Raw genomic sequence first — 26,618 nt, forward strand, 5'->3', positions numbered from 1 at the left:
CTCCCCGCCCTCTTCACTGGCCTCCGTGCTCCGCCCCACCTGGACCCCCTCTTCAGGGGCCCCCTACCTACGCTCCCTGCCCAGGGCCACCATGAGCCTAGAGCCGCCCCTGCGCACATACAAGCATTTCTTATATTCTGGTTTACGGGTCATTCTCACTACTTCCCATACTGTAGTGTAGTCAGTATTTTATTGTGGCATTAATATAGTGACCATCCCGATTGAGAACTCACCGGGGACTTTGGGATTTCGCTGGCCATAGCGCAGTCGGCGCTTGCATCCCCACCGCCTGTTGGCCCCCCCCCCGCCGCCGCGACCAGAACTCCATGCGGCCGCCGAGCGGGGGGACTACAGCCCCCACAACCCTTTGTCTGTTTGCTCCGCCCCTTCCCGCCCACTGATGCACCCGTAAGGCGCTGAACAGGTCAGAGCCCCTTCGCGTCACCCGGGCAAAGGGCGGGCCCTCTGTGGCCTCAGAGGCCGGAGGAGGCTGAGCAGGGCCACCCCACTTGACTCTCGCCTGTCTTTCGCTGGAAAAGGAGGTAAACTGATTTAACCCACAACAGTGACTGCCTTTATCTACACTTCGGCTCACTCTAAAGGACTACTTTTTGGTTATTAAGTTTCGTGCCCGACCAGCATAGGTGTCTCTTGTTGTTATACTTACACTGCCACTCATATAAAAGCAAGCCACCTTATGACCGTTAATATTTTTTGGAACCCCTTTATCAATCAGGGGGGGCCACGGAAGGGGACATTGGATAATTATTTAACTAGGGTGACATCGGCAATTGAACACGAAATAGAGAGAGCAGAACAAAGCCTTTCCATAGAAACTACATCTAGTATTCAATCTCCTCTGGTGGCAACAGACCAAATTCAAAATTTTACATTACTGGAGGAATTAAATCAGATCTGCAAAACGACATATGCTAATGTTAAAGAGGGAAACGAGCAAACCGTTGCTCCTATATGTGTAATGAGAAACACAAGTACCCAGCCTAGTACACCATCCCAACTAAATGTATGTCATCTGGGTACCCCCCTCACTATTGGCTAAAGATAATACCCAATCGAAAGCGAACCTTCAGGCCCCTTTTGTTGATAGAAAGCGCAAAGGTGCTAAACAAAGGGGAAGACTAGCAAAAAAACAAAAATTACATTTAAGTCCCCCCTCGGTCATTAGCAACACCCTAAAACACCTAAGGCATTTACAATTCTGGGAACCCCTGTATCCACCACATCATCTGACCTACGGGTTCAGATCGAACTGATCAAATCCTTAATATCCCCGCTGGAAAAAAGAATCAAGGTAATAGGAGAAAAGGGCGCAAGTGTAGAGGAAACAACCAAGGCAAATGCAATACTTATAAAAAGAATGGCAGGATATAAGCTGGTAGTCGCTAGTCGCGACTGACACCCCCAATACCTCTGCACAAAGTAATACTGCCCAAATTCACTCAGTTGCCCCAAAAACATTATTAACATCAAATACTCGGCATGTACCATTAAACCCCCCAATAGTCCAGAGCTCCGCCATTAGTGTAGGGCTGACTAAAGAATCCACACTCACAGAGGGGATATCTTTCGACTATGGCAATGCGCAAAGAAAGATTAACCAAATAGACCTACCGCCGGAGGCCACACCATTCGTGTGCATCCTCTCAGGCGTGCCTGAACTCACTAACGGCAAAATCGAAGGACATTCCCAACTGGTAAATAAGGTATCTTTCTGGCTAACCAAAAATAGACCCCTTCCACCAAACATTGATGGAAAAATCTTAAATGTCAGAAGGTGTGGGGTGGTTAGGATCCCTCCCAAAGAATAAAGCCGGAGATCTGGTTATAATAAACTTAAGGGATACCCAGGACGTCCCTTATCTGCATAGTTGGCAACCACAAGTGGGAGATGGCCCCCTAGTAACTTGGGAACTCTGCGACTTCTACCCCAGAACCAGATATCTGCAACCTGTAAGATCAAATGTAGAAAAGAACCACTGTATGGGCAGCAGAGGCCCTGTATTTAGTAGCTACAATATACCCATTCACAACCGATTTGCCTTATTCTCTGGTATAGATATGATGCACTGACTTGTTAAACTGATTTCTGAATGGTTTGCTAATGATAAACCTAAACCCGGGTATGGTCTATACTAAAGTAAGCATTTATGCACATTGCTCTTTTGCACATTCTGAAGCCTATTTGTTTTTAATCTTGTTATTACAAGTGGAGGCATTTTTTTAGTACCTAAAAGCTGCTAGGAGTAGACTGTTTTTACTAAGAGAATTGAGGGGTGCTTCTCTTTTATATTTAATGAATTGCGTATGATGTTTCAATGTAATTATTTTTTATTGGTGTTTTATTTACTGTATTTAATGTATTTTGACTTTGTACTGTGCTTTTACGGTTGTTTTGTTTCAACCGAATAAAGCTTGCTGACTGACAAATATTCTGGAGCCGACGAGCAGGCCGCTACAACACCGCTGGCGGCAGCGCACTTTGGCTTCTCAAAACCGACCCAAGCTTGTAACAAAACGCCTGATTTAATGAAATCCTCCCTGCTTGCGTCGTATATTGTCTTAAGCGCCTCCCTCACCACAACAGATGTTTAAGACATAATAGATAATGCTACAACTAAATAGTTCTAATGTATTTATTTATAACGTTTTATATAGCGCAAACATGATTAAGGCAAGCTCATTTGAATGCCCCTACCTCAGGACCACCCCATCGAATGACTCACTTAAACTCATCATACATACCACAATGCCTAAGCCCTGCCTCTTGCATACCTCAACCAATACCTAGATCCAGACTCCAGCACCAGATCATAGCTGCCCCTGGGGGCGGGGGGGGGGGACATCCTGCAGATCGCCACCCCCAGGAGAACTCATTTCACTTCACGGTAATACTCGCTCTGTTTCCAGCACGGCAGAAGGGCAGAATGCATTCATGCGCATGCAGGCAGAACAGATTACCCTGCACCCGGCAATACTACCCAGTCTCTGTGATCAACTAGGATCCTTCAGTGCACCAGCTGCATGCCCTAACGTGCTCTCCCATTTCAAATAGTAAGGTGTGTAGCAGCTCCCGTTGGTGGGCAGTGGTATTGCTTTACGTCATTGGGACATACAGGAGGGCAGCTGCCAGGTGCAAGAAGCAAGTGCCATTTTCTCCATCGTAACCCATTACCTGTCCATACCACAGGGATAGGAAGAGCGCGATCCCTGCTGAATGCACTCCTTCTATCCAACAACCGAGAGTCAACAGATAGAGAACATCAAGAGACCTAAATTAAAAAATGTAGACACTGACTCCTCCAGGGCAGTAACAGAAACCATCAAATGTGTAAAAATGCTATTCTGTATTAAATGTTATGTCACAATATGCGCAACCCTCAACTGTCCAGATGTCAATGAATGTTAAAGTAAAAATCAATAGACATTATTTAAAAAAAAAAAAACGATGGAAACCATCACAGCCCAACCACCCTACTGCCAACTAGTCAGGAGGTTATGAAAGCAAAGACTGAGCTACACCCCCCCTCACCAACCCCAAACCCTGTAATCCTAGAGGTGAACCACAGCAGGTCGGAACCAGACCACTATTGTTAACGGCCTCATAAGCTGTGGCAACTTGTAGGGAACTGTGGCTAGGGGGCAGGAAGAAATAGAAAAGAAAAGAAAAAATTGTTAAAAACGTACTTGCTGGATGCACCGCCAGCCGCCACCTCTGCAGCCTCTCCCCTCCACAGGGGAGGCACCAGAGCTCCCAGGCTCCCTAAGCCAATCACAACACTGCTATTCAGCATTGTGATTGGTTCCCCTAAGTTCCTGTAAGCCAATCACTACGCTGCATTGAAGCATTGTAATTGGTCTTAGTTCCATGGTTCGGTGCTCAGACGGGGACAGTTAGCCTGTGCATGTCCCCCACCAGGCTGTATGATGCAGCGTGGTGGGCAGCATGCAAAGTGTGCATGAATGTTTGGCCGGCCCCAGAGGACAGTCCAACATTAATGCGCAATATGATTTGGTACCCCCCCCCCCCACCCCACCAAGGAACCGAAAAAAGAAAACAATAATGTGTTTCGTTATAATCATTTTCTTTTTCCTCTGCACTGCCTTAAAGCAGCCGCCCCTGCTCATAAAGGGCCTGAGCAGACCCCAAAGTAGTTCAAGAGGAAGGGCACAAAGCTGCTTTTATCCTTCCAACACAGTCACACAGCAGAGGCAAACGTTCAATGCAAGGGATACCAAGCCTGACAATATGCAGGGCGCACGCAGGTGCTATCTGATGAGCTGGAAGGAGAGACTGTGCCTGCTTCGTGGCACAACCAGAGTGCTGACTCCAGAAGGAAAGCAGACAGGAGCCTGTTTCCCTAACGAGGCAAGGTGAGGAGTAGATGAGTTGAGCAACAAAAGGTAGGGGAGTGCTCCAACCATGGCCTCTGTGCGATGGAGTGGAGTCACCAGGGTAGGACACCCGGAACACAAGGTTCTTTAAACTTCTATTTATCTGCTCATTTAATCATATCATTTTGTTTATAGATGTTGGAATGTATTGTTACCAGGCATGGGTCCTCATTTTTAATCCACCTTGTTTTTGGTGGTGGTAATGAATAATATCGCCAATAAAGCAAGTTACCCTGATGCCATTTATTCTCATTCATCTATTAGGCGTGCTGCTGCTGTTCATAAAATCATGGCATTAGCTGCGAGTGCATACATAACGATTTTGCTACACAAATCTTGTTTTATTAGAACATTTTATTCAGTTTTACGCTTGTGTTGACCAAGGGATACACATCTGATTTTGGATTGTGACAACAAAACAATGCATATTCTTACCATGACCAGTTCACATTTGAACAGGGCTTGTTGGAACTGGCCCTTTCTGGTTGGCTGAAGAGATGCTGTCAGACAGGTGGAACTAGTCGCTACCATTAAGGGCATATGATTACACACACTGTACAACTTGTGCTCACCCTCTGGTAGCTTGGCATTTGGAGGCAATGAGTAAAGCAAAGGCACAGCACTCAAGCACGGTAATTACACTGCACGTCACAAAGAAGACTTCACACAGGATGTCCCACACATAAGAAAGGCCATACCTTAGAACTTGTCTTTACTGACAACGCTGAACTGTCAGTGGATGACCCTATCCCCCTGCCTTGGTCGGATCACTCTCTGATCCCCATCTCCCTGAGCCTCTCAACTCGACCTCCTGCCACTAAATTCATCACCAGAAAAGTCCGTCCTTGGTCCAAACTCTCAGGAGAATTGTGGATCTCTACTCTTGAAAATGTAAAGCCTGTTACACTCTAGTCCTATCTTAGCCTCGAAAAAATTAATTCACTGAATAGAGTCCTCGCTGGATACAGTTATTCCTGTTAAACCCAGCTATAAAATGAGAGAAAATGTCTCTGTGGTACTCTCCCAAGCTTCAATCACTTAAGCTAACCTGTCAAAGATTGGGGAGGAAAGACTACAATGAACTGAGTAAACAGAAATACAGAGAATCTGTAAAACTCTATCTGACGGAAATAAAAAAGCACAGGCACTCTACTATGAAGGCGCTATTAACACAGCAGTTAATACTCTCAGGGAATTTTTTTGCATCGCGAAGAACCACATAGAACTCCCTGGTTCAGGAATATCTTCCGAGGTCTCCCCTGATGGTTATAATGAACTTGCTTATTTTTATCAAGGAAAATTAAAAAAATATTTAAACTGCATTTCCTGGCTCACCATGTCCTAGTGACCTTCTACTAACGGACAAGCCCCCACCTTACATAGATCATGTATTTGAGGAACTTCCAAATAAGAATTAGGATATTTTGTCTGAAATCCTTCCCCCCCCCCCCCCCAAGTAAAATTAGCCCCCCCCCCTTTTTTACACGGCTTCTCCCAATTTCCTTCATAAAGCCAAAGACGTGCTAGGAGTTGATCAATCGTTCTGTCTCCACTGGTTTAGTTCCGACACCCTGGAAACATGCCATGGTTTAGGCATTACTCTAAAAGCCGAGCTTGAACCCAGATGACTCGGGTAACTATTGTTGCATCTTTCTGCTTCCTACGATTGCTAAGATCTTGGAAAAGTAAGTCTACACAACCCTCTTTGATTTATTAGAATACTATGTTCCTCCTGCATTATTCCCAGGCCGGTTTTCGCCCTCAACATGGAACCGAAACTGCCCTTCTTGCCGTTGCTGAAGAATCTAAGAAAATCCTTGATCAGGGAGGAGCAGTAGCTATTATCCTTCTAGATCTAAGTTCGGAATTAGACACGGTCAACTTTGACATTCTCCTAAACAGACATAGAAAGGTTGGTGTCTCAGGTGGTGTTATTACCTGGCTCCGCTCCCACTTAGACGGTAGAACATTCCAGGTCTTCTCTGGGGAGTTCACTTCTAGGAGCCTATCGCTCAGCTATGGAGTCCCCCAGAGCTAGTCTCTGAGCCCCACATTGTTCAATGGGTACATGAGACCACTTGCTGATATTCTTTTGCCTTATCGGTTTAAGATCATCACGTATGCTGACGGTACGCAGCTGGCAATTGCCCTCAATGATCCTCAGAACCTCCCGTCTGATCTTGAATCCTGTATGGAGAATGTAGCCACCTGAACGGAACACTCACGTCTCTGGCTCAATGGAGGAAAAATTGAACTAATACTCTTGGGCAACACTACTAGCATTGATCTTAAACAGACCTGGCCAATCTGCCTTGGCCATGCCCCAATCCCTAACACTAAGATCAAAAGCCTGAGTGTCTGGCTGTACAACTCCTTTAAATTTGATTCCCAAGCAGTAAAATTGTCCGGAACCTGCTTCGGCACTCTGACTGCTTAGGACAGTCCACCCACTCCTTCCTATAGGGGCAAGGAGAATCCTGGTCCAGGCTTTGGTCCTTTCTCGTCTGGACTTTGGAAACTCTTTACCTAGGAACACCTAAAGGAATGATAAGGGAACTCCAAGTTGCACAAAACTACGCTGCAGGGCTGTTGCTCGGAATTCCTTAAGCTCAGTCTGCTAAGCCAGCTCTGAGGACTCTACACTGGTTGCCAATTCTTGAAAGAGTAAAATTCAAATCTCTGTGTATAGCCCACACAACCCTATGGGGGGAAGGGCCCAGTAATCAATAGCTCCCTCATCACCTTTTACCGCCCCAGGAAATGTCTCAAAATTAAGAGGGTAAGAAATGGAGGAATATCTTTCTCCTACAACGTACACCCTTACCTCTCACCTTAGCTCAGAACCTTGCATTCTCCCCGTTCGAAAACGTCTTAAAACATGGTTATTTCAACCTCTCACCCTCTAACTCGCTCAGTCCTCCTACTGTTCGGCCGCTAGCATTGGGATGCCTCAGGGTAGCTATGAGCTTAACAAATGTTGAATAATAATAATAATGTAGGTAAATATTGTTTGAATTCAGCACACACATTAATCAATGCAACATGAATATCGTATTTCTGGGCCTAAATCACACTTGGTAATAATTCTGTCAGTACTTGGCCCAATCGTGTTGAGACTGTATTGATCGCATGCACACATTGGACAATTCCTATTCTAATCCCACAGCACCCTTATGCGGTGCAATATGTTGTCACCCCAGGTTCACCCCCACAATTCTTATAATTCAGTATCGCCTAGTTTTAGGGGCACCCTGAGTCACAACATCATGCAAATATGCACATGCAGGAAATTTGAACCAACACCCCCGACCAGTGTCATGATTCATAGGTGGTCCACTGACAGTCACTGACACACAAAAGAAATATATATTCTCTCTCTCTCTCTGCACACACTCTCCCCCGCTACTTGATGCCACAGGTACCAGCCTGATCCGTACAGGACACTCCTGCACACATACACACACAGCACCCTAATGCTTTGCAAGTGGTATTCATCAGGTCAATGGATAACATACTGCATACCCCGTGGCTCCCAGTCTCCCTACACCCTCCAGTTCACCCTTGCCGCCCAAATGGAAGATTACCAGCCCTCCCGACCAATACTGGTCGCAAGCGGCCGAAGTCACACTTAGTTTGGGTCCCAGGAAAGCATGTGGGGATAGACCTAGCAAAAATAATTAGGAGGTCGATGTAAACGAGAGAGTTTTGGTGCCACTCGGGAAGTTCAACAGGTTGAGAAGCAGAAGCAGGCTGAGGACCAGACTTGGTTACAAACAGGGGTCTGTTGGGCCTTACAGCACCAGCCAGCCTGCAAAGCACATGTGGGGTCAGACAGTCTCTTGACCTGCTCCCGAACTTTCTCTGAAGCGTTCCTCCAGCCTTGTCAATCACTCTCACTCCTACCTAGTGCAAAAGAGTCATCTGAAGGGACCAGGTAGGGAGAAGGCAGTGGAAAAAGCTGTGAATGGAGCAACACAGGGGGGTACTTCTGTCGGAGGAGGCACCCTGTCCAGTAGACGTTGATCAGCGTTGCGCCCATGCAATCTGGGCACAAGGTCTAGTGCACAACGAGATGAGTCGCACCAGACACTTCAGGTCCCTTGACGAACAATCACAAATTCTGTACCTCCCTGGAAATGATAAGAACATATGGTATCCCAACTGGTATTATTCAAAGACAATTAGTGAGGATATAAGTACAACATTATCCACAAGGAAGCAAGGAGACTCTATATGATTATAACATGTGCTCATGGCATCATTTATATAGACATTTAGGGAAAGGAAAAGAAATTGGCTGTTGTAACAGCACTGCAAAACACAATACAATTGAAAACAACCCAAATTGCACCCGAATGGTGTTCGAGGTGTGTGAGTGAAAACCAAGGTAACGACGCAGGTGACAATGTGATCAGCGTGGGCGGCGCAAAGTAACTGGTGCATAAATATACAGTGAGTAATAGGCAAAAAACGATTCCAGGTCAGTTCAGGAGTAAGGGCCATATGTATCAAGGAACCAATTTGCGATTCTGCAATAGCGATTTTTAAGAAATCGCTATTTCAGAATCGCAAAATGGTTTTTATCAAGAAAACCGATTTTTTTTTTGCGATTCCTTGATATTCCTTAATTGCGAATTCGCAAATTGCGAATTCGCAATTAAGGAATACTTTCCCATTCATTTCTATGGGCCAGGAGGCCCATAGGAAGGAATGGGAATTTTTTCTCCATTTGCAAATTCGCAATTTGCTAATCGCAAATTGAGAATAATTTCAAGGGTGCAGGGGTGACCCTAAGGGCATGTATGTGCGTCACATGGTACTTTGAAAAATGCAAAAATGTGCATTTTTAAAGGAATTCGCAACTTACCACCAGCAAGAAGCTGGTGGTAATTTGCGATTCCTTAAGGCCATTAAGCAAATTTTTTTGCCTTCTTACATTGCATTTAAGGATCGCAAAATTTGCTATTCCTTAAATGCAATCGCAAAATAAGGAATCTCAAATTTTGCGATTCCTTATTTTGCATTGGATTTTCCTTCATACATATCATTTTGCAAATTCCCATTTGCAAATGCCGAAATTCTGCGAATTACGGCCTTTGCGAATGCGAATTTCAATGATACATATGGCCCTTAGTTTCTACTTCGGTTCAATGTACTATTCGTGAACCACTTTGTGTAATACGCCTATGGTCGCGCTGGAAGGTCGACGGCGTTTCGATCCACATGAATCTGGATCATCATCAGGACTGGGTTGGGTCGAGAGGCAGTGCTGGATGGGAGGACACGGGTAATTTAGTCGCCGTGGTCCGGAACTTCAGGAATTGCACCATAGGTTCAGTATCAGCGAAGAATCTGCTGATGTGGGGGAGTTGAATCCATGATTGTGGAAGTAGTTGTCGAACTGCGGATCAAACACGCATCACAAGGGGGCCCAGAAGTACAAATCCTTTGTAGCCGATCCGACAGTGATCGGTGTGGAGAGACTGGATCTCTATTAAGCGGGCAGCTTGTGTGAAGCATTGACAAGACTTGCGTTTCCAAGTCTAACTTACCCGTGACCAGCATGCAAGTTTTCTTTACTTTTTCTTTCTACCCCACCTCTCCCAGCCACCAATCCCTACTAGTGGCTACTGAATGGCAGGCGGGTGATCTGTTTCACCTCAACAGGTAAGCTTCCCCTCCTACCACGGCTAAGAAGGGGTGTGCACTTTCACATTGCACCAATAGAGAAGTGCCCCAGGCCCTCATGCCACAGCCAGGGTATCTGCAGCCCTAGATGAGTCCCACTGAGCCAGTGTACCTCTGAGGTAGAGAGAACCCACTTGGGGAGTCTTCCCTTCTCAGGAAGTTACATATCCATGTCCCTGCCCGGCCACTCCCCTACCCCAAGCTTTACACCTCCGGACGCACCCTAGAGCTGATCTGGAAATAGGGGAGGCCCCCTCGGTGATGGCTCTTCAAGTGAACCTGAGCAGGATACATGACTGACAATTGAGTCCCGCTGCCTCCCACTTCTCGCCAGTGCTGTAACTGCCTTGGGTATATGGTGTACCCTTTCTATAGGGCGCTCTCAGGGAACACACCTACTCAGTCATGTAGGCATCCTGTTCTCACCAGTTGGGGGAGGGGGCTCGTACCTTCCCACTGCAGTACAGCTGGAACGTGCCTAAAGGGCTAGGGTAACAGAGTAGGCAAAGACTAGAAGTACAAACAGCAAACAGTTTCAAGGAATTCCCCCTAAGGCCATGCCCAACAGGGCTGTTCCTCTTCTTTAACTCCTCCATATCTGGATAAGGCAGGACATTCTTACTATTGGCCTAATGTGCAGAAATGTGCTAAAGACACAAAAACTAACAATACATTTGACTCGACTTGTGCTTAGAGCGAAGTCGGGCCCCTCTTCATGAAGAGGACAGTGATGAACATACATTCTGTTTGTTTAGCGGAACTAAGACTACCAGAAAGCAGTTTTTTACTTTGTAGTTCAGGACAAGCTGTACGGTTCTCCCGTTGACATGTGTGGGGCATGAATATTTGCATGTTATTAAAAAAAAAAAAAACATTTAGAAACTCATTTAAAGCACCAACTAAAGTTGAGAGGCTTTCGTGTGGTAAAATAAAAAACAGCACCCTAGTGACTCTTACCCGCTACCAGTTAAGTGTTTTTTTTGCATGTTCATTTGTGAATAATTTATAGCACAACACATTTTTCAAACAAAATAAAAATGTAGAGAACTCACTCATTTTTAAAGACCGCAATAAAGGGGCATACTCTAGACATAAGTGCAGAACGCCCTGCAAAAAACACCAGGTATACTTAAAAGTGGCAATTAAAGTTGGATCTCATAGTATGGGATGGCATTATTATCCACACAATGAAAACAGGTCTCGAGTTAGTTAGCTCAGTTCTCTACCATCTGCTTACATAACCTTTTCTCAGTTGTTACAATTGGATCTGGAACAATGCATCTGGTTTACTTGTCTGTTATATCTGTTGTCACTTTCCCTAACTGCCTCTGTTGTGTTCTGTGACAGGTACTGTGGGGAGCGTTCTCAATTTGTGGTGTCCAGCAACAGTAACAAAATGACCGTACGTCTACACTCTGACAAATCATACACAGACACGGGCTTCTCAGCAGAGTACCTGTCCTATGAGCCTAGCGACCGTAAGTTGATAAAAGGAAATGTACATTTGCTTTGCTTAGTGCTTGAGTGGTGGGGGTTAGCCTACTTTAAGTTCTCTCCAGTACGCTGCAGAGAAGTGAAAAACGTTCCATGACCTGGGATATGCCCAGGATTGCTTGGGTGCAAAAGACTGCTGGTTGTACAGCCATCTTGGTAGCCTAAAAGATCATAGGCAGTAATTCACCTTCTGGAACACACCCAGAAGTTACTCTTGCATATCACCTTGAGCGACGAAAAAACAATAATGTGAGTTTGAAGACTATATATACTACTGTGCAGTGGCTAGGTCACAGTAAATGTCACCAAACGCCTGCAAAAGTCTTAAACTCCTGCCCTGTGAGTATATCTGACGACTTTATGGAAACGGTACATTGATATTTTTTGTGATGACATTTGTGCACTTTCCAGTGCGCCGTTTTCTGAAGCACGACTTATATTCACATTGGCACGCAAGAATATTTATGTTTCAAAGCTGATTATTAGGATTTATGACTGAAGCTCTTATTCCGAAATATTTGAATTTTTTTCGGACACTATTTGCGCTCCTAGTTTTTTGATTCATAATCTGTAACTTCCTCTAACGAATTTTGAGACCCTTGGTAAAGTATGTTACACTCACTTGTGCATTCCTTTTCTCATTACCTTAAGCATGCCCTCAGCAGTTTGCATGTAAGAGCGGGCGATGTATAAATAAAGAGCTGCAGTGTGACGGGTGGAACGACTGTGGTGACTTCAGTGATGAACAGGAATGCAGTAAGTCCATGTTACTTCTCTTTAAAATCTTCAATCTGCACTTGCGCACTTAAATGTCTATAACCTGATGTGGCCTAGAGTTTGATGCCCATGTCTTCTGGTCCATAATATGGGATTGTGAGAAACGGCACTTAATTGTAACAGTTTCTTTATTTTGCATTCTTGGACTTTGAACATAGAATTTAAGTACATAGCAATTATCTTAAGTGAATAACCTTGACGAATTGTATATTGTGTAAAGTGGATGTTAAGTTACACAATTATGGTAGTTCACCTGTGTTTTGTGCCCCCACTGCTTGGCTGTGAAACATTTTTTGTGGTAGAATTAAAAATTATGCGTACGGTGTAACGGTCAGAAAATGCTAGTGTAATACTTCCTTTAAAGAGGTATTTATCCAGCATTATTTATGCTTAAACAGTGATTGTGCTAAGTCTTTGGCTATTTTTACAGCGCGTAACCAAAAGCAGCGGTCAGAAGATTGGTTACCTGAAAAATTGCCCTAAACACAGTTATCTGTGAAACATATGTGTCGCAAGCCAGTGGTTTTCGAAATAATTAAATATATTATCTGTGTATTATTATGAGCTTTCAAGTGTAAATAATGCTTCATTTGTTAAAAAACGAACGTGCTTTCCCCCAAAATATTTACATGTCTGAACGAGGAGAGGGTGTTGGCCCGGAAGGGTAAGCCTTACCTACCTCACTTTTTGATCATAACCTGGCAGCAGCTGCAAGACACCACTGCTGGAATCCCATGACGACTTCAGATATGTCCTTACCAAAGTCCCTGCAATGGGCCTGGACTTGCACACTGTATGGGTGTGTGAGCAACAATCCCTTACAGTTTGTGGAAAAAGAGGAGTTCCCCATACATGAAATGGTTAAGGAACACTCAATTAACTGTCTTGTCTCCTTGACCTTAGTAGAAATAAGAGGGACTGGTTTATTGTAAATTTAAGAAATTGTAGACCGCGACAGTGAGGAAGGTGGCAAAGAGTACTGTCCATTGAAATAATTCCCATTGGTGCCCACAACATAGATTTAATATACTAAATGTAACCTAGTGACAGTAACAGTAGAAGTGTTTCAATTTTGGATATAACTGTGGAAAATCAAGAGTATTCTTTTGTAAGTCATACAACTGTTTGACTCCGATGAGCCTCGAGTAATGGATCCAATGATTGTACAGCTGTGAGTATGCTACAGTGATAGGAATGTGAAGTGTGCATGTAACAGTTAAAGTGCTCCTGTGGATGGTTAACTCCATCACAGTAAGTGCCCCAGTGTAAGCTGTACTCTCAGTATGTTGTATTTGTAGGTTTGTGGTATATGTACAGTGTGTACCTAGCCAAAAAGGTGGAACTCTTTGTTTTGTTATAAGTTTGAGTGTTAGCAAGTGTTGGGTAAAGTGGCTGTGCAGCATTGCTAGTATCCCACTATGAGTTGTACCAACACTGTGCCGAACCTGGTGTGAGAAATACTAACGATATAGATCTATTACTAAAAGCCAACGTTGGATTTAGTGATTTAATGACTCTCATTGCTCCCAAATACCACCCATTTTTTCTTCATTGGTTTGGTTTGCAAGTACAAAGTATGTTTTTCGTTGGTTTGAGCAATTATCGTCAGGCACTAGTGGAAATGCTACCTGGCCCAAGCCCTTTGACTTCTGGGAGCAATGTAGTTTTCACTTGTGTAGTTGAAGACCTCAATTAAAATTTGCAGATTTATAGAGTGCACATTCTGTATTTGCATTTGGAGCATTAGAAAACATTTGCAGAACGTTTTCTTACGTTTTACTAGTTGTCTTCAAATACGTATGATACCTTTTTCATGAAGTTGCTGGCTTTAACAAAGTAATCACCACAAACATCATCTACAAAGTGTGGCATATAACCATATACGCTTACTTTCTACTTTTATTTCCTTCGGCTGCACTTTAGAGTTAGTACGGAAGATACAAATCTATTTTTTTTTTTTAGCAGCCTGTAATTTAAAGGACTGAGTGACATTTTTGCCAGCCGATTGCTTGGCTTTCCTAGCCTGCTCACCAAGATCAAAAATTGAGAAAGCAAAGCTTGGTTTGTTATGTGTACATTTGATTGATAAATTGCTTTGGTTGAACACAAATCTAGTTAAAAGGTTAATTAGGTTACCTTTTTTTACATTCTAATTAAAACATAAAGCATTGACTTTAAAATGAGCTTGGGTAATTAAACGTTAAAGCATGTTTTGTATTGTTTCATAGGTTTAATTTTGAGTATTAAAAAAATATTCCCCTTCATTTCAAAACTACGTCTGCATCAGCATTATAGGGCAAATTAGGTGAATGGTTGCTTACATTTTTAAAAATATTTTTATTGAGGTTTTCGCATTTACAATCAAATTAAACAACATGTAGTAGAGCAACATGAGCATTGAGAAAAGCCACAGTTCCGAGCATTTCAAGCAGTGTGAATACATAAGGATTTTCCTACATTTGGAAAATATATAATATTGTTTTACTTTTCCCTTTTCTATAATTCCAGTAGAGGATAAGTTTTATTTTTTCATGGAAATCGTGCAGGAAATAATAGTTTGGCTTACTGCAAGATTCCAGCATGTCTGCAAGCTTTAACTGGTTTATAGGGTTCTGATGGCTTTTGCAGTTTGCTGGTTACAATTCCATCAGCCATTAGGTACACGGTCTGTGCCATTTAATAAACAAGCATACCTAAGAGCTGTTAGCGCTGAAAATACATTTCTCACTGCTCTGTTTTGGCTCTTCCCACAGCATGCACTGCTGATCAGTTTCGGTGCAGGACAAGCAAGTTGTGTAAACCACGTTACTGGAAGTGTGACGGAGTAAACGACTGTGGAGATGACAGTGATGAACTAGAATGTCGTAAGTTGACAAAAGCCGTCCTGGATAGTTTCCCACTCCGATGCACTCTTGTTTAGCCATAATTGTGCAGTGGCAAGGGTACCAATGGAGCGGTTTCTGATAACTGCTTATGTCCTTCATTTATACATCCACTGTAAAATTGTACTTCTTGACTAAGCCACTGAATGGAGTCTGTCATCCATTATGCTTGTTTAATGATTTTTTTAAATTGTGTTGGTAAAGTATTTCTCTAAAGTGTTCTGCAGTAGTTAACAAAAGACCACGTTTACTCCTGATTTTCATCTTTCCTATTAAATAACTTATATGCACACATCTCTGTTAATTGTTCTATATAAAGCACTCTATCATAAAATAGTAATGGCCGTGCTTAACATATAGCTAGATTTATTTATAGGAAAAATTAGTGGGTTAAGCAAATTAGGCACTTGGGATGTTAAGCTTTGAGGACGCCACCTTGCAGTCTCCTGTGACTCCCTGGTCAAGAAACTTTAGATGAGACATGGAAGAGTTCATTAAAATGCAAGTGTATTACCAGTTTTTAACGCTGACAATTAATTGTACAGCGCAATAAACAGAAAATGTCTTTGTATTTGACAAATGTTCAATTGTCATTGGTACAGCAAGCTCAATCCAACCAACGATAGCTCCAAAATCAACCGAAACACATGTAAAGGGACCAACAAAGCATACAAGTAAAAGCCTACTTAATCCTGAGGTCTGAGATGATAAACCAGACATAAAAACAAAAAAGTCCAAGCCACAAGTTTTACTGGAAACTGAGAATCCAAAACCCACAACACTAAACGAAATCCATCTATCCTGAATGTTAAACAAAAAAATCCCTTCCTGAAACAGTTGACAACACTTGAACTTGAAAAAAAATTATGCTATGATTAAGAATATAGGAAATTAGACTCTTATGAAGCATTGAACATCCCCTACAGTGCAAGCAGACCTGCCTTGCATAATTTGCAAACGCACAATCTGACAGCATGATGTGTTTTATGGGTGCGCGCCACCTACCAAGGGGGAGAAAATGCTATGGATTAGGTCCCATGCCGAATCTCCAGTTTCTCAGTCCTCAGCAGTAGAGCAGAGGCACCTGAATGATCCCAACACCAGAAGCCAGCTGCCTATGTTGTGACTGGCAGAATGCCACAATCCTCACACACCTTTCTGCATACAAGTGGTAGGAGAATCTGGGATTTCTGACCAGCTGTCTTAGTGCAGACTGACTTGAAATATTTGTTAGCATCTGTAGGAATATTTGAAGTTCAATTCAATTCACTTAGTTTATTTGTTACGGAACTCCAACGGAGGTCCACAAAAATACACCAATGCAATAAAAGAAACATGCTTTATAACAAATACAAAATTCTACCTTAACCCGTTTCATGCTGCCGCGATTTTGCGGCAGTGTGGCACTTACGCAAAATGGGAAGGCTGCGTCAGCCATTGGACGACAATTGCAAAAACAACAGGTGATGGACCGAATGAGGATCAATGTCACACATTCAACCCAGTCAAAAGATCTGGGTCCTAATCCATCGTTTTTTTGCACTCCACACCACCCTGGGTTAGACAATGGCGATATGCAAATCAGCTCTGACCCTGTGCCCCATGGGAACAGTCCAGTCCGAACTACAAAAGCCATGTCCTTCCCAGAACGGAATCAAGCATCCGAGGACCGGACCGGTTTCGAGGTAACACCTCTCATCAGCCCGGCTAGCTTGACTCCAGTGGTGTGGAGTGCCTGGGACCCACGTCTGGGCATCCCCAGTACACTTATAGCGGAATTGCAAAAACAACAGGTGATGGACCGAATGAGGATCAATGTCACACATTCAACCCAGTCAAAAGATCTGGGTCCTAATCCATCGTTTTTTTGCACTCCACACCACCCTGGGTTAGACAATGGCGATATGCAAATCAGCTCTGACCCTGTGCCCCATGGGAACAGTCCAGTCCGAACTACAAAAGCCATGTCCTTCCCAGAACGGAATCAAGCATCCGAGGACCGGACCGGTTTCGAGGTAACACCTCATCAGCCCGGCTAGCTTGACTCCAGTGGTGTGGAGTGCCTGGGACCCACGTCTGGGCATCCCCAGTACACTTATAGCGGAATTGCAAAAACAACAGGTGATGGACCGAATGAGGATCAATGTCACACATTCAACCCAGTCAAAAGATCTGGGTCCTAATCCATCGTTTTTTTGCACTCCACACCACCCTGGGTTAGACAATGGCGATATGCAAATCAGCTCTGACCCTGTGCCCCATGGGAACAGTCCAGTCCGAACTACAAAAGCCATGTCCTTCCCAGAACGGAATCAAGCATCCGAGGACCGGACCGGTTTCGAGGTAACACCTCTCATCAGCCCGGCTAGCTTGACTCCAGTGGTGTGGAGTGCCTGGGACCCACGTCTGGGCATCCCCAGTACACTTATAGCGGAATTGCAAAGACAACAGGTGATGGACCGAATGAGGATCAATGTCACACATTCAACCCAGTCAAAAGATCTGGGTCCTAATCCATCGTTTTTTTGCACTCCACACCACCCTGGGTTAGACAATGGCGATATGCAAATCAGCTCTGACCCTGTGCCCCATGGGAACAGTCCAGTCCGAACTACAAAAGCCATGTCCTTCCCAGAACGGAATCAAGCATCCGAGGACCGGACCGGTTTCGAGGTAACACCTCTCATCAGCCCGGCTAGCTTGACTCCAGTGGTGTGGAGTGCCTGGGACCCACGTCTGGGCATCCCCAGTACACTTATAGCGGAATTGCAAAAACAACAGGTGATGGACCGAATGAGGATCAATGTCACACATTCAACCCAGTCAAAAGATCTGGGTCCTAATCCATCGTTTTTTTGCACTCCACACCACCCTGGGTTAGACAATGGCGATATGCAAATCAGCTCTGACCCTGTGCCCCATGGGAACAGTCCAGTCCGAACTACAAAAGCCATGTCCTTCCCAGAACGGAATCAAGCATCCGAGGACCGGACCGGTTTCGAGGTAACACCTCTCATCAGCCCGGCTAGCTTGACTCCAGTGGTGTGGAGTGCCTGGGACCCACGTCTGGGCATCCCCAGTACACTTATAGCGGAATTGCAAAAACAACAGGTGATGGACCGAATGAGGATCAATGTCACACATTCAACCCAGTCAAAAGATCTGGGTCCTAATCCATCGTTTTTTTGCACTCCACACCACCCTGGGTTAGACAATGGCGATATGCAAATCAGCTCTGACCCTGTGCCCCATGGGAACAGTCCAGTCCGAACTACAAAAGCCATGTCCTTCCCAGAACGGAATCAAGCATCCGAGGACCGGACCGGTTTCGAGGTAACACCTCTCATCAGCCCGGCTAGCTTGACTCCAGTGGTGTGGAGTGCCTGGGACCCACGTCTGGGCATCCCCAGTACACTTATAGCGGAATTGCAAAAACAACAGGTGATGGACCGAATGAGGATCAATGTCACACATTCAACCCAGTCAAAAGATCTGGGTCCTAATCCATCGTTTTTTTGCACTCCACACCACCCTGGGTTAGACAATGGCGATATGCAAATCAGCTCTGACCCTGTGCCCCATGGGAACAGTCCAGTCCGAACTACAAAAGCCATGTCCTTCCCAGAACGGAATCAAGCATCCGAGGACCGGACCGGTTTCGAGGTAACACCTCTCATCAGCCCGGCTAGCTTGACTCCAGTGGTGTGGAGTGCCTGGGACCCACGTCTGGGCATCCCCAGTACACTTATAGCGGAATTGCAAAAACAACAGGTGATGGACCGAATGAGGATCAATGTCACACATTCAACCCAGTCAAAAGATCTGGGTCCTAATCCATCGTTTTTTTGCACTCCACACCACCCTGGGTTAGACAATGGCGATATGCAAATCAGCTCTGACCCTGTGCCCCATGGGAACAGTCCAGTCCGAACTACAAAAGCCATGTCCTTCCCAGAACGGAATCAAGCATCCGAGGACCGGACCGGTTTCGAGGTAACACCTCTCATCAGCCCGGCTAGCTTGACTCCAGTGGTGTGGAGTGCCTGGGACCCACGTCTGGGCATCCCCAGTACACTTATAGCGGAATTGCAAAAACAACAGGTGATGGACCGAATGAGGATCAATGTCACACATTCAACCCAGTCAAAAGATCTGGGTCCTAATCCATCGTTTTTTTGCACTCCACACCACCCTGGGTTAGACAATGGCGATATGCAAATCAGCTCTGACCCTGTGCCCCATGGGAACAGTCCAGTCCGAACTACAAAAGCCATGTCCTTCCCAGAACGGAATCAAGCATCCGAGGACCGGACCGGTTTCGAGGTAACACCTCTCATCAGCCCGGCTAGCTTGACTCCAGTGGTGTGGAGTGCCTGGGACCCACGTCTGGGCATCCCCAGTACACTTATAGCGGAATTGCAAAAACAACAGGTGATGGACCGAATGAGGATCAATGTCACACATTCAACCCAGTCAAAAGATCTGGGTCCTAATCCATCGTTTTTTTGCACTCCACACCACCCTGGGTTAGACAATGGCGATATGCAAATCAGCTCTGACCCTGTGCCCCATGGGAACAGTCCAGTCCGAACTACAAAAGCCATGTCCTTCCCAGAACGGAATCAAGCATCCGAGGACCGGACCGGTTTCGAGGTAACACCTCTCATCAGCCCGGCTAGCTTGACTCCAGTGGTGTGGAGTGCCTGGGACCCACGTCTGGGCATCCCCAGTACACTTATAGCGGAATTGCAAAAACAACAGGTGATGGACCGAATGAGGATCAATGTCACACATTCAACCCAGTCAAAAGATCTGGGTCCTAATCCATCGTTTTTTTGCACTCCACACCACCCTGGGTTAGACAATGGCGATATGCAAATCAGCTCTGACCCTGTGCCCCATGGGAACAGTCCAGTCCGAACTACAAAAGCCATGTCCTTCCCAGAATGGAATCAAGCATCCGAGGACCGGACCGGTTTCGAGGTAACACCTCTCATCAGCCCGGCTAGCTTGACTCCAGTGGTGTGGAGTGCCTGGGACCCACGTCTGGGCATCCCCAGTACACTTATAGCGGAATTGCAAAAACAACAGGTGATGGACCGAATGAGGATCAATGTCACACATTCAACCCAGTCAAAAGATCTGGGTCCTAATCCATCGTTTTTTTGCACTCCACACCACCCTGGGTTAGACAATGGCGATATGCAAATCAGCTCTGACCCTGTGCCCCATGGGAACAGTCCAGTCCGAACTACAAAAGCCATGTCCTTCCCAGAACGGAATCAAGCATCCGAGGACCGGACCGGTTTCGAGGTAACACCTCTCATCAGCCCGGCTAGCTTGACTCCAGTGGTGTGGAGTGCCTGGGACCCACGTCTGGGCATCCCCAGTACACTTATAGCGGAATTGCAAAAACAACAGGTGATGGACCGAATGAGGATCAATGTCACACATTCAACCCAGTCAAAAGATCTGGGTCCTAATCCATCGTTTTTTTGCACTCCACACCACCCTGGGTTAGACAATGGCGATATGCAAATCAGCTCTGACCCTGTGCCCCATGGGAACAGTCCAGTCCGAACTACAAAAGCCATGTCCTTCCCAGAACGGAATCAAGCATCCGAGGACCGGACCGGTTTCGAGGTAACACCTCTCATCAGCCCGGCTAGCTTGACTCCAGTGGTGTGGAGTGCCTGGGACCCACGTCTGGGCATCCCCAGTACACTTATAGCGGAATTGCAAAAACAACAGGTGATGGACCGAATGAGGATCAATGTCACACATTCAACCCAGTCAAAAGATCTGGGTCCTAATCCATCGTTTTTTTGCACTCCACACCACCCTGGGTTAGACAATGGCGATATGCAAATCAGCTCTGACCCTGTGCCCCATGGGAACAGTCCAGTCCGAACTACAAAAGCCATGTCCTTCCCAGAACGGAATCAAGCATCCGAGGACCGGACCGGTTTCGAGGTAACACCTCTCATCAGCCCGGCTAGCTTGACTCCAGTGGTGTGGAGTGCCTGGGACCCACGTCTGGGCATCCCCAGTACACTTATAGCGGAATTGCAAAAACAACAGGTGATGGACCGAATGAGGATCAATGTCACACATTCAACCCAGTCAAAAGATCTGGGTCCTAATCCATCGTTTTTTTGCACTCCACACCACCCTGGGTTAGACAATGGCGATATGCAAATCAGCTCTGACCCTGTGCCCCATGGGAACAGTCCAGTCCGAACTACAAAAGCCATGTCCTTCCCAGAACGGAATCAAGCATCCGAGGACCGGACCGGTTTCGAGGTAACACCTCTCATCAGCCCGGCTAGCTTGACTCCAGTGGTGTGGAGTGCCTGGGACCCACGTCTGGGCATCCCCAGTACACTTATCAAGCTAGCCGGGCTGATGAGAGGTGTTACCTCGAAACCGGTCCGGTCCTCGGATGCTTGATTCCGTTCTGGGAAGGACATGGCTTTTGTAGTTCGGACTGGACTGTTCCCATGGGGCAACAGGGTCAGAGCTGATTTGCATATCGCCATTGTCTAACCCAGGGTGGTGTGGAGTGCAAAAAAACGATGGATTTGGGCCCAGATCTTTTGACTGGGGGAGTGTGTGACATTGATCCACATTCAGTCCATCACTTGTTGTTTTTGCAATTGCCGCCCTAAGTGCGCTGGGGATGCCCAGACGTGGGTCCCAGGCACTCCACACCACTTGGAGTCAAGCTAGCCGGGCTGATGAGAGGTGTTACCTCGAAACCGGTCCGGTCCTCGGATGCTTGATTCCGTTCTGGGAAGGACATGGCTTTTGTAGTTCGGACTGGACTGTTCCCATGGGGCAACAGGGTCAGAGCTGATTTGCATATCGCCATTGTCTAACCCAGGGTGGTGTGGAGTGCAAAAAAACGATGGATTTGGGCCCAGATCTTTTGACTGGGGGAGTGTGTGACATTGATCCACATTCAGTCCATCACTTGTTGTTTTTGCAATTGCCGCCCTAAGTGCGCTGGGGATGCCCAGACGTGGGTCCCAGGCACTCCACACCACTTGGAGTCAAGCTAGCCGGGCTGATGAGAGGTGTTACCTCGAAACCGGTCCGGTCCTCGGATGCTTGATTCCGTTCTGGGAAGGACATGGCTTTTGTAGTTCGGACTGGACTGTTCCCATGGGGCAACAGGGTCAGAGCTGATTTGCATATCGCCATTGTCTAACCCAGGGTGGTGTGGAGTGCAAAAAAACGATGGATTTGGGCCCAGATCTTTTGACTGGGGGAGTGTGTGACATTGATCCACATTCAGTCCATCACTTGTTGTTTTTGCAATTGCCGCCCTAAGTGCGCTGGGGATGCCCAGACGTGGGTCCCAGGCACTCCACACCACTTGGAGTCAAGCTAGCCGGGCTGATGAGAGGTGTTACCTCGAAACCGGTCCGGTCCTCGGATGCTTGATTCCGTTCTGGGAAGGACATGGCTTTTGTAGTTCGGACTGGACTGTTCCCATGGGGCAACAGGGTCAGAGCTGATTTGCATATCGCCATTGTCTAACCCAGGGTGGTGTGGAGTGCAAAAAAACGATGGATTTGGGCCCAGATCTTTTGACTGGGGGAGTGTGTGACATTGATCCACATTCAGTCCATCACTTGTTGTTTTTGCAACAGCCATTGGACGACGGCAGCACTGGGGAGGTAGTGCTGCCATTGGCCAATGGCTGACGGCAGCATGTAAGGGGTTAAGCAATCAGCATAACATTATACATACCAACTAAACTAAAAACAGAAATTCTAATTAATAGCCAGGAATGTTTTAAAAAATTGATATATTGTATGGCAGATCATTTCATTTGGAGGGGACAACACAAAGGTTGGGCCTCCTCAGCAGAACGAATATTAAATTTGATAAGAGGGTCTCAAAAACATCCACCTTGCCCTTAGAAGTTCTGGACACACAAATAGCACATGATTGAGATCCTGTATTTGGGAACAACACAGTTCACAAATTCTCTCCTCTCTAGGAGTTTTTTCCCAAATACCAGTTATGTCTCTCAGGGGCAACAGATTAGTTCTTAAAAGAAATATTGGCCTTCTGATTCCATGTGGGACATTCCATGAAAGATAGGGCTGGGTTCTGCTCCCCGTCGCACTCTCGCAGATCACCTCAATGCGAACTTTAAGGTGACTTAAAGCTATATCTCTTGCTGTACTAATCGTGCTTACTGACTTCTTTAGAAATGACTTCAATACAGGCTTTGGCATGGGTGAATCACAATTTAAATTGAGCCCAAATAAATGGTTTGCATGGGCGAATAATCTAAAAAAAAATTGCTGATTTATCTTTTATTTTTGCAAACATTTCCAACTTCAAGGTGGCCCTTAGAGTGCCCTCATCCCCCCAACAGAGGGAGTTCCCCCACCTCAGGACCGCTGTCATTGTCAAAGAAGAAGTATAAGAAGAAACTAAATGGAATTCCAAACGAAGAACATGTGGGGCAGCCAAGGAATTTAAATTACAAATTTGACGGAAAAACCGGCCTTCAGCCTTATCAAAAGAGAGCCAGTAATTCCTATCCAAAACTTCTGCAGCATAAGTTAATGTTGGGGGAATTTTAACCTTAAATACTGTCAGAACGTGATTAAAATGACGTCTCCCACTGGTCTTATAAAATCTATTTAGAGCTCCAGCCTGGGAGGCGGCCTTACCAACACACCGTTTGATGTGTTCTGAGTCACGCCCATTTTTTGAGAAAACCTTCCCCAAATACAGGTACGTATTGACCAGTTCAAGTTCTTCCTGCCCCAACAGCACCCTTTCTTTATTTTAAAACCTTTTGTGCGAAAGACAAAAATTTTGCTTTTAGCAATATTGATTTTCAGGCAATGGTCTTCCACATATTTAGTCAAGGCATCCAGACGACGCTGCAAGCCAATGGGGGTTAAACCGAAAATTGCAACGTCATCTGCATATAGTAGAGAGCCAATGGCCATTGTACCAATTCTAGGGGCGTCCCCCTTCAATGAGTTTAATTTCTCGGGGAGGTCATAAATATAGAAGGAAAACAAAAGAGGGGCCAACAGGCAACCCTGCTTGAGACCATTATGTGTATTAATCCTACAGGAAAGCCCCTGTGAGCCTCCCATCATCATTTGACACCAAATGTCTGTGTGTAATTCTATTATGAGGCCCAGGAGATGGTAAGGCATACCAAGATGAGGGAGCTTTCTCCACAGCGTCTGACGATCCACTTTGTCAAACACCGTGGAGAAATAAATAAAAGCTGTATAGACTAAAATGTTTTTGGAGAAAAATATTTCTCCACGATGGTCTGGACGACCGCGATGTTATCCAGCGTTCCGTGGTTCTTTCTGAAACCTGCCTGTTCTGGCGGTAAGATGTTCTGGTCTTGGGCCCACTGCTGCAAATGCTGGAGTATACTTTTTGCAAATAATTTGCCCACAGTGTCCAGCAGCATGATCTGTCTAAAGCTAGTAGGTGACCTTTTTGAGCCCTTTTTATACAGCAGGACTATGATACTCCCCTTCCAAGATGAGGGAATACTTATCGATTGAAAACAAAAGTTAAACAGTGGCATCCATGCCGCTGGATCCTTTTTAATTAGCATGATCGGTATACCATCCGGTCCTTGTGCACCGGAGGTTCTAGCATTCTTTATATAGCCCATCAATTCAGCCCTTGACGGGGGACCATAATCAACACAAACAGCCTCCTCTATTAGAGGCATCTGAAAAGGCACTGAGCTGTTAAGTTTATATAGGAGAGAAATGTAGTCCACCCACTCACTTTCAGGAATCTGAATCGGGAGTGCCCTCTGTCTAGAATCACAATACTCTGCGATCAGGTGGCAATTCTTTTTTTGAATCTTTGGCTCTCGCTGCTTCTCTCGACCCAATCCATTTAGCATCCATCTCGTCTCTTTACTCTTAGTTTATAACGGCCTCTAACTCCCTTTAGGCAATTAATTTCCTGTTGCACCCCTGTGGAAAATTGTTTATATTGCTTCTGAACTAAATTGTTAATTTCATGGTTTAAGGCCTTCAGGATAGGGGGAACCTGATTTACTCTATCGGCCAGAGGATACTGAGCTTAAGTTTTTTATCTCCCTCATTTGTGCCTCAAAAAATTGCATGATATTAACGGAAGCGTTGCCGTGCTGTTCTGGGAAAGTTTTTTTCACTATCGCACCTACCTCAACTGTATTTTTTTGTGTCTAAAATGAACAACCATTTTATTTATTAAAAACAATCGAGCCCTGGCACAAGTGCCCTTGATTCAGTGCAGATAGGTTAAAGGCCAAAGTCCTTGTAATATTTGAAGCTCGAAAGCGGATACTTGTTGATGACCAGAGTGGTGAGTAGTGGCTAGACAACACTGTCTGGAATTGATTATGCCATCTGTTATATCTAGAACCACCATTTGTGTGCATTCTATTCCTTTTTCTGTACCAGGGGTATTTGAACTCCAGAAAACCTTGGTTTAGTAGCATTTTACAATGTGTTTATAGTCTGGTTTTTTTCTCTTCAGACTTCTCCCATGAGCAAGAGATTTTGGATATTGTGATAAAGTTACTCTTAACACTGATTCCGAATTACATGTTTTACATGTTTACAATTTGCGCAAGTGTAGTTATTATTTTGGTAATGTGTTCTAATTGCTGGTGCATGTGCTTTTTGAATGCACTTTATAAACATCTAGCACCAAGCCTGATGGACAAAACACCTAGTTGAACAGAAAGAAGTATTTTTGTGTCCTATTGAAAGGTCAAGTCACCCACCGAACAATCATTAGGCTCACTAGTTACACTAGTACTCTTGCCTAAGCTCTTTGCTATCTTCCAGCTCCAGGAAACACAGATATCGGGTGTATTGGTTTCGCAGCAAATCAAAATCATCTACAAGTCTTTTTCTTCACGAAAAAAGGCATGTAGAAAGAAAAGATAACTTGGGGTACTGCTTGGTGTGCGTTTTTTACGTAATTATTTATTGGTCCAAACCCGTCTCTTCCTGTACAGTGCTCCGACATCCTTTGCCGGTTTTTTCTAAACTTCATCACACTGTACAATTAAATAACTCAATACGTATGTGAGCTTTATTAACAGGACTTAATGGTTACCCTGCCTTCAGGAAGGATACATTTACACTTTGCATGTCAACCAAAATATACAACTTTCTGCATTCTTCCAAGATCCATGCCCAACAAATGTGGAGGATGATTGCAGAGACTTGATCACAAAATAGCTCTGAACCATATATTACTAGAACAGATTAATATTGCAAGGACAGGTCATTATTTTAAATCATTTGTATCCGTAAATACTGACTTATGCCTTGTAATATTTAATAAATGACGTTTACC

At 45.1% G+C, this 26,618-nt stretch overlaps 1 protein-coding gene across 3 annotated transcripts in view; it reads left to right on the forward strand.

The window, feature by feature from the left end:
• The window catches only part of ST14 (ST14 transmembrane serine protease matriptase), a 423,216-nt gene that overhangs the window by 319,293 nt on the left and 77,305 nt on the right, over positions 1–26,618 (forward strand). For all 3 annotated transcript variants that reach the window (XM_086956919.1, XM_086956920.1, XM_086956921.1), the window contains exons 11-13: positions 11,449–11,579; positions 12,247–12,351; positions 15,126–15,236. In XM_086956919.1, coding sequence (XP_086813045.1) covers positions 11,449–11,579; positions 12,247–12,351; positions 15,126–15,236 — 347 coding nt within the window. The remainder of the gene's footprint in view (positions 1–11,448; positions 11,580–12,246; positions 12,352–15,125; positions 15,237–26,618) is intronic.

The sequence above is a fragment of the Lissotriton vulgaris genome, chromosome 2_1, assembly GCF_964263255.1.
Source record: "Lissotriton vulgaris chromosome 2_1, aLisVul1.2, whole genome shotgun sequence".
In the NCBI taxonomy this organism is placed as follows: Eukaryota; Metazoa; Chordata; class Amphibia; order Caudata; family Salamandridae; genus Lissotriton; species Lissotriton vulgaris.